Genomic DNA, 9280 nt, shown 5'->3' with positions numbered 1-9280 from the left:
TTTTCCATTTGATATCAGAAAAAGGATATATATAGATAGATAGATAGATAGATAGATAGATAGATAGATAGATAGATAGATAGATAGATAGATAGATAGATAGATAATTGAGATCGAATTTAGAAAGTAAAAATTAAATAATGGGGGTATAAATGGAAACAAAATAGAAACATATTACAATAAGAATAAAAATAAAAAGCAACAATGAGAATAAAAACAACAGTAAAATAAAAATATAACAAGAGAAACTAAGCAGTAGTGACCATGTTATGAAAAAAAGTATTGCACTGTTATTGTTTTGCATCCCCTGTCATCCTAGTACCCCCCGCCTCCCTCCCCAAGGAGAAGTTGTACAGACTAATGGCGTGTGGGACAAAGGAGTTTTTTAGTCTATTAGTCCTGCACCTGGAATGAAGCAGTCTAGCACTGAACAGGCTCCTCGGGCTACTAATAACGGTCATACTGATAACGTTAGGAGACATTATTAGGTGTACCTATTAGTATTCATTACAGCTGGTAATCAATTGACATAGGATTATCAATGTTGTTGTTGTAACTGCAGCCCGATAAAGCCTTCTTGCTTAAGTCCACTATGAGAAAAGCTCTTACTTTTTCAGTAAAAAAAAAGAAAAATGTCAACAGACTGATTGTGATTAGAGCTAAATGCATCTTTGGAGGCCAATTAGGCATAATTAGGCTGCCCACCTGTCGTCAATTATGGCTATAGCATAAATAGGCTACACAGGAGCAAGCCTTAATTTAAACCCACAGAGAATACCTGAGGAAGGAGGACACCTGAGATCACAATCTTGAAGACCGTCATGGGGAAGGATAAGACCCACGTCAACCTGGTGATCATCGGCCATGTGGACAGCGGCAAGTCCACCACCACGGGCCACCTGGTCTACAAGTGCGGGGGCATTGACCAACGGAAGCTGGAGAAATTCGAGAAGGCTGCGGCGCAAGTAAAAATATGTGGAGAACTTAACAGAAAATGTGCTTTCTGACCTTTTATGCACTTTTTTTTTTTGTGTGTGTAGATGGGAAAGAGTTCCTTCAAATTTGCCTGGGTGCTGGACAAGCTGAAAGCGGAGCGCGAGCGTGGCATCACCATTGACATTTCCCTGCTGAAATTTAACACCCAGAATTACTCCATGACCATTATTGACGCCCCGGGTCACCGTGACTTCATTAAGAACATGATAACTGGCACTTCACAGGTAAAAATTGTCTTAAAACATCTGTATGTTTGCCTTTTTCCCCTAAAAGCTCATTTTAAACATGTTAAATTGTGTATTACGGGCACTTCATGGGTAAAAATGGACTTAAACATCCTGTTTGCCGTTTCCCTTAAAAGCTCATTTTAAACATGGTAAATTGTGTGTTATGGGCACTTCACAGGTAAAAATGGTTTTAAAATATCCTGATTGCCTTTTCCCCCCTAAAAGTTCATTTTAAACATGTTAATTGTGTAAAACGGGCAATTCCATGGTAAAAATGGTCTTAAAACATCTATATGTTTGCCTTTCCCCCTAAAAGCTCATTTTAAACATGTTAAATTGTGTATAACTAGCACTTACAGGTAAAAATGATCTTAAAACATCCATATGTTCACCTTTTTTCCCCTAAAAGCTCATTATAAACATGTTTAATTGTGTATTACAGGCACTTCACAGGTAAAAATGGTTTTAAAATATCCTGATTGCCTTTTCCCCCCTAAAAGTTCATTTTAAACATGTTAATTGTGTAAAACGGGCAATTCCATGGTAAAAATGGTCTTAAAACATCTATATGTTTGCCTTTCCCCCTAAAAGCTCATTTTAAACATGTTAAATTGTGTATAACTAGCACTTACAGGTAAAAATGATCTTAAAACATCCATATGTTCGCCTTTTTTCCCCTAAAAGCTCATTTTAAACATGTTTAATTGTGTATTACAGGCACTTCACAGGTAAAAATGGTCTTAAAACATCCGTATGTTTGCCTTTTCCCCCTAAAAGCTCAATTTAAACATGTTAAATTGTGTATGACGGGCACTTTACAGGTAAAATGGTCTTAAAACATCCGTATGTTTGCCTTTTCCCCCTACAAGCTCATTTTAAACATGTTAAATTGTTTAACGGGCACTGACAGGTAAAAATTCTTAAAACATTCATAGGTTTGCCTTTTTTTCCGCCCTAAAAGCTCATTTTAAACATGGTAAATTATGTATTACCGGCACTTCATTGGTGAAAATGTTTTAAAACATCCTAATTGCCTTTTTTCCACTAAAATCTCTTTTTAAACATGTTAAATTGTGTAAAATCTTAAATCATCCATATGTTTGCCTTTCCCCCCTAAAAGCTCATTTTAAACATATTAAATTGTGTATAATGGGCACTTCACAGGTAAAAATGGTCTTAAAGCATCCATATGTTTGCCTTTTTTCCCCTAAAAGCTCATTTTAAACATGTTAAGTTGTGTATAATAAGCACTTCACATGTAAAACTGGTTTTAAAACGTCCTAATTGCCTTTTTTCCCCTAAAATCTCATTTTACACATGTTAAATTGTGTATAATGGTTTTAAAACATCCACAGGTTTGCCTTTTTCCCCCTAAAAGCTAATTTCAAATCTGTTGTGTAAAACAGGCACTTCACCCATAAAAATGGTCTTAAAACATCCTGTTGGCCTTTGTTCCCCTAAAAGCTCATTTCAAGCATGTTAAATTGTGTAAAATCTCAAAACATCCAGAGGTTTGCCTTTTCACCCTAAAAGCTCATTTTTAACCTGGTAAATTGTGTATTACGGGCACTTCACAGGTATAAATGGTTTTAAAACATCCCGATTACCTTTTTTCCCCTAAAAGCTCATTTTAAACATGTTAAATTGTGTAAAGGGCACGTCACAGGTAAATTGGTCTTAAAACATCCAGATGTTTGCCTTTTTCACTTAGAAGCTCATTTTAAACATGTGTATAACGGACACTTCACAGGTAAAAATTAATCTTAAAACATCCACGTTTGCTTTTTCCCCCCTAAAACCTCATTTTAAAAATATTAAATTGTGTAAAACGGGCACTTCACAGGTAAAAATGGTCCCAAAGCATCCTGTTTGCCTTTTTTCCTCTAAAAGCTCATTTTATTTAAACATGTTAAATTGTGTAAAATTGTCTTAAAACATCCGGATGTTTGCCTTTTTCCTCCTAAAAGCTCATTTTAAACATGTTAAATTGTGTATTACGGGAACTTCACATGTAAAAATGGTTTTAAAACATCCTGATTGCCTTTTACCCCCTAAAATCTCATTTTTAAATTGTGTAAAATGGGCACTTCAAAGGTAAAAATGGTCTTAAAACATCCTGAAGTTTGCATTTATTCCCCTAAAAGCTAATTTTAAAAAAATTAAATTGCGTAAAATGGTCTTAAAATATCCACAGGTTTCCTTTATCCCCCTAAAAGCTAATTTTAAACCTGTTTGTGTAAAACAAGCACTTCACAGATAAAAATGGTCTTAAAACATCCTGTTTGCCTTTTCCCCTAAAAGCTCATTTTAAACTTGTTAAATTGTGTATAACGGGCGCTTTGCAGGTAAAAATGTCTTAAAACATCAGTATGTTTGCTTTTTTCCTCTAAAATCTAATTTTAAACATGTTAAATTGTGTATAACGGGCACTTCACAGGTAAAAATGGTCTTAAAACATCCATATGTTTGCCTTTTTTTTCCCCCTAAAAGCTCATTTTAAACATGTGTATTACGGGCACTTCACAGGTAAAGTTTTTTTTTAAACATCCTGATTGCCTTTTTTCCCCCTAGAAGCTCATTTTAAATCTGTAAATTGTGTAAAACGGGTACTTCACAGGTAATTTTCTTAAAACATCCTGTTTGCCTTTGTTCCCCTAAAAGCTCATTTCAAACATGTTAAATTGTGTAAAATCTCAAAACATCCAGAGGTTTGCCTTTTCACCCTAAAAGCTAATTTTTAACCTGGTAAATCGTGTATAACGGGCACTTCACAGGTAAAATGGTAACCCCTAGGTGGGCTCTTACCGAGGATGTCGTGATTTGTGCAGCCCTTTGAGACACTGGTGATTTAGGGCTATATAAATAAACATTGATTGATTAAAACTTCCGTATGTTTGCCTTTTCCCCCCTAAAAGCTCACTTTAAACATGTGTATAACGGGCACTTCACAGTAAAAATGGTCTTAAACCATCAGTTCCCCCCCCAAGCTCATATTAAAATTGTTAAATTCTTTAAACAAGAACTTAGCAGGTAAACATTGTCTTAAAGCATCGGCATGTGTGCCTTTCTCCCCTAAAAGCTAATTTTAAATGTTAAATTGTGTGCATCTTGTATCTGGTGGGGGAAAAAAGCTAAAAGGCAGCATGACTTGGTAATACAACTACGCCCTCTACTGGCCATGAGAAGTAAATAAATGACAACGTAATTTGGATGCTATGGCTGGTTCTCAAACTGTGGTACATGTCACACTGCTGGTACAAGAGTGTGATCAAATGGTACGAAAAACTATTAGGCATATTTGAAAACTGTACGAATCATGAAAAAGGTAGCAAAATGGTGGTCTTAATCTTAGTCTGTCCCAGGCCGACGTAGCCCTCCTGGTGGTGTCGGCGGCCAAGGGAGAGTTCGAGGCGGGCGTGTCTCGCAGCGGCCAGACCAGGGAGCACGCCTTGCTGGCCTACACGCTGGGCGTCAAGCAGATCATCGTGTGCGTCAACAAAATGGACGTGACTGAGCCGGCGTACTGCCAGAAGCGCTTCGACGAGGTGGTCCGGGCCGTGAGCGGCTTCCTCAAGAAGATCGGCTACGACCCGGCCGTCGTGCCCTTCATCCCCATCTCGGGGTGGACCGGCGAGAACATGATCACCGCCACTCAGCGGGTAAGCCAATTTTGGAAGCGTGTGGCGTTCATGGATGCACTTGAGTCGTGTTGCAGATGCCTTGGTTCCAAGGCTGGAAGGTAAGGCGGCGAGAAGGGAACACGAGTGGGAGAACCCTTCTAGAGGTGCTGGACTCCATCCAACCACCTGTACGCACCATCAACAAACCTTTACGGTTACCTCTGCAAGATGTCTACAAGATAGGAGGTAAGACCGTGCAAGTTAAAGTCTGAGACCTCACTTCATATATTTTTCTCTGCAGGTGTTGGGACCGTTCCAGTGGGAAAGATTGAAACGGGCGTCCTCAAACCCGGCATGACGCTGATGTTCTCCCCCGCTAAAGTAACTGCAGAGGTCAAGTCCATTGAGATGCACCACCAAGGTTTGGAGACGGCCCTGCCAGGACACAATGTTGGCTTCAACATTAAGAATGTGTCCGTCAAGAACCTGCACCGCGGGGATGTTGCCGGCAACGCCCAGCAGGACCCGCCCTCGGACGTCAGCAGCTTTGAGGCCCAGGTTGGTCCTGAACTCGTGTGAAATATGCTAAACCAGTGGTTCTCAAATAAGGGTACGTGTACCTCTGGGGGTACTTGAAGGTATGCAAAGAGGTATGGAGATTTTTTTTTTTAATATTCTAAAAATGGCAATTCCAAAATCCTTTATAAATATGTTTATTGAATAATACCAACAAAATATAAATAAGTTCATAAACTGTGAAAAGAAATGCAACAAAGCAATATTCTAGATTTTTTTTTTTTTTTGTGGACATGTTCCATAAAGATTTCTCCTTTTGTGAAGAAATGTTTAGAATTAAGTTCATGAATCCAGATGGATCTATTACAATCCCCAAAGAGGGCACTTTAAGTTAATGATTACTTCTGTGTAGAAATCTTTATAATTGAATCACTTGTTTATTTTTCAACAAGTTATTTTTATATCTTTTTTTCCAAATAGTTCAAGAAAGACCACTAAAAATGAGCAATATTTTGCACTGTTATACAATTTAATAAATCAAACTGACAGTGCTTTATTCTACATGATTGCTTTTTTTTTCAACCAAAAATGTTTTGCTCTGATTAGGAGGTACATGAATAAAAATGTTCACAGGGGGTACATCACAGAAAAAAGGTTGAGAACCACTGTGCTAAACTATCAAATTTTAGCTGTATTGTAATGACAATGCAAGTTAAAGTAATGTTTTTTTTACAATATTCTTTGAAAAGGCAAAACATGTTCGTTAAAAAAAAAAAAGCAAAAAATTTGTTGTCAGGATTGTTTCCATTCTGACTTAGTAATTGTGCGAACGCTTGTAGCGTTCACACAAGATTCTACACCATTTTCATTCCGCCACTTGTTGACTCAGCATAACTTCATCCAATTCACACCATTCCAACTTCAAAATGTTCAGCCTATTCAGGAATCGTTGGGACTTCAAAATTTTTCTAAACGTGTCAAATTCCCAATTTTACAGGACATTTTTCCTATTGACAAAGAATGGGCATTATTTTAACCTATTCAATTTGACCTTAAACATTCCACGCATGAATGTGTAACTGAAACAAGCACATTTCTAGGTTCCACAACATTCCAGGAACTAAAGGGAAATCCTGGTTTGCCAAAGCCATATTTGCAACTTTTGCTGAAGTTTTGACTTTTCATTTAACCAATTCCAACCATTCCACGATCAAAACCTTTCACATAATCAGGACAACAAATGGCAGTTTTATTTTTCTTAAATTACAGGAATTTCAAAATACCCATCCTCAATTCAAACTGTTACCACATCAATTTCTAAACCAATTTGGGAAAATTCAAACCAACTCACTAAAGTGTGCTCTTATCAATTTCCCAAATTCTCAGTATACCAAAATTTCCATGGGGTTCCCTTTCTAATGAATACATTTTTTTTTTTTTTTTAAACCAAATTCAGAAGTCTCAACCATCAACCCACACTGCTCTTCCCATATCGACCGCTAAACATGTTTTTACTTTCTCCAAATTTCTGGTAACTTTCTCCCCATTGACAATGAATGGGAAATATAAAATCGAGTGCATATCCCACATCTCTGCTTCTCCGCTAGACATTCAGGCCAGCATGTTTGGAAAATTACTACAATAAAGGCTACCAAAAACTATTTTATAAAGCCTTTTGAACAGTCTAAACCACCACCTCATTTTTTAATTATGACTACTGACCATTTTAAATTCGTCCACCAGATGGTGCTATATTTTTTCCCATTCAAAGCATGCAGCATTTTCATTTAGCCTTAAAGATCAATGTTCAGGTATTTGAAGGTTTAATTGTACAAGTTTTAAGCAGGGTCTTTGGTGTAAATGCATGATCAATAATTTGTTTGTCTGTGTCCAGTAATTGCTTTAAATCAAATTTTATTTGTATCGCACTTGACATTTGAACAGCAAATCTCAAAATGCTACAAAGTAAAACATATGAAAGTATTCAAACAAGATGGTTATACAACAGAAGTTGAATAGTAAAAATAAAATTAGCTATGCTATATATAAATGGTGGTTTTTAGCCTTTAAAAAAAAAAGAAAAAAAAAAGCATCCAGTCTGAGGGTTAACTGATGTAAACATGGATTTTAAAATATCAAAGTTTACTTATACCCTTAATCATAAATGTCTCAAAGGGCTGCACAAGCCTGATACAGAAAACTCTCCAGCCTTGATCAGTATTCAGGAGAGCACGTTGGTACATGTTTTTGTATGTACAATTAAACACCTTAAACTGTTAAGGTTTTAACTTAACCATTTAAAACTTTATAGCACTTTTCAGGAAGCAATTTTTTTTGTCATTGGTAAATGTGTAATGGGGTCTAAAAATGTCCATCCCAGGTGATCATCCTGAACCATCCGGGCAAGATCAAAACTGGCTACTCCCCCGTCCTGGACTGCCACACGGCCCACGTAACCTGTCGCTTCGCTGAGCTCAAGGAGAAGATCGACCGGCGCACGGGCAACAAGCTGGAGGACAGCCCCCAGCTGCTCATGTCTGGGGACAGTGCCACCGTCAAACTGGTTCCCATCAAGCCCATGTGTGTGGAGAGCTTCTTCACCTACCCTCCATTAGGTATGACAACATGCAGCTCTTGCTTCTTTGTACGTATTGACTTCCATCTGTCAACAGGCCGCTTTGCTGCCAGAGACCTGAAGCAAACTGTGGCTGTGGGTGTCATCAAGTCTGTGGTGAAGGACAACTCCTTCAAACCAAAAGCCCATCAGAGTAAATGAGTTACCAGTCTTCTGGTATAGCATGCCTTTAAAAGTCGACTTTTTGTTTTTAAGTTTTTTTTGTGTTGTGGCAGAGTATATTTATGTTAAGCGTCGACTCCAGCGGAAAGTGTATTTGGTTGAAATGTAGTTGCTCTGCTGGAAATAAAAGATACGAATAATTTATTACGCTTTGGTTTGTGTGCAATTGTTCCTAAATGTTTATCCAAACATGCTGGTACATCAATTTTCTACTGCTTGTCCATTTTGGGATTGTAGAGTAGTGGTTCTCAACCTTTTTTCAGTGATGTACCCCTTAATTAGAGCAAAGCATTTTTGGTTGAAAATATGAATCTTTCTCCATCCATTTTCTACCGCTTATTCCCTTTGGGGTTGCAGGGAGCATTGGTGCTTCTCAGCTGCAATCTGGCAGAAGGCGGGTTACACCCTGGACAAGTCACCAACTCATCACATGGCCAACAGACAACATTCGCAGTCACATTCACACACTACAGCTGATTTAGTGTTGCCAATCAACTTATCCCCAGTTACTGATTTATTAAATGGTATAACAGTGCAAAATATTGTTCATTTGTAGTCTTTCTTGAACTACTTGGAAAATAGAAACTTGAAAAATAAACAAGTGATTCAATTAAAGATTACTACACAGAAGTAACCAACTTAAAGTGCCTTTGCTGGGGAGTGTAAAGATCCATCTGGATTCATGAACTTAATCCTAAACATTTCTTCACAAAAAGTCTAACCATTATTTATGGAACATGTCCACAAAAAAATCTAGCTGTCAACACTGAATATTGCATTGTTGCATTTATTTTCACAGTATGAACTTACATTGAAGTATTCATTAAATTTATAAAGGATTTTTGAATTAGAATATTTCAAAATCTCAATTACCCCTTGGCAAACCTTCAAGTACCCCCAGGGGTATACTACCCCCATTTGAGAACCACTGTCACAGAAGGTGCTGGAGCCTATCCCAGCTGCATTCGGGCAGAAGGTGTCCATTTTGGGGTCGTAGAGTAGCGGTTCTCAACCTTTTTTCAGTGATTTACCCCTTAATCAGAGCAAAGCATTTTTGGTTGAAAAGTAATATACAGCACTATGTATCAGTTTCTCCATCCATTTTCTACCACTTATTCCCTTTG

The 9280-nt window shown here is 37.6% G+C and overlaps 1 protein-coding gene across 1 annotated transcript; it reads left to right on the top strand.

Annotated features, from left to right (window-relative positions):
* Window positions 1-750: 750 nt before the first annotated feature.
* eef1a1l3 (eukaryotic translation elongation factor 1 alpha 1, like 3) lies at window positions 751-8300 on the top strand. The gene is made up of 7 exons (XM_061921748.1): window positions 751-965; window positions 1041-1220; window positions 4586-4882; window positions 4939-5089; window positions 5145-5401; window positions 7740-7974; window positions 8032-8300. The coding sequence occupies exons 1-7, from the start codon at window positions 822-824 to the stop codon at window positions 8133-8135; spliced, it is 1368 nt and encodes a 455-aa protein (XP_061777732.1). The 5' UTR covers window positions 751-821; the 3' UTR covers window positions 8136-8300.
* The last annotated feature ends 980 nt before the right edge of the window (window positions 8301-9280 follow it).

Source organism: Nerophis ophidion, linkage group LG15 (genome assembly GCF_033978795.1).
Source record: "Nerophis ophidion isolate RoL-2023_Sa linkage group LG15, RoL_Noph_v1.0, whole genome shotgun sequence".
Lineage (NCBI taxonomy): Eukaryota > Metazoa > Chordata > Actinopteri > Syngnathiformes > Syngnathidae > Nerophis > Nerophis ophidion.
This window is presented reverse-complemented; position numbering and strand designations above follow the sequence as displayed.

Coding starts and splice junctions, on each gene's coding strand:
- eef1a1l3 (XM_061921748.1), top strand. CDS start 822: ATGGGGAAGGATAAGACCCACGTCAACCTGGTGATCATCGGCCATGTG. Junction 5,402..7,739: donor TCAGCAGCTTTGAGGCCCAG/GTTGGTCCTGAA, acceptor TGTCCATCCCAG/GTGATCATCCTGAACCATCC. Junction 7,975..8,031: donor CTTCACCTACCCTCCATTAG/GTATGACAACAT, acceptor ATCTGTCAACAG/GCCGCTTTGCTGCCAGAGAC.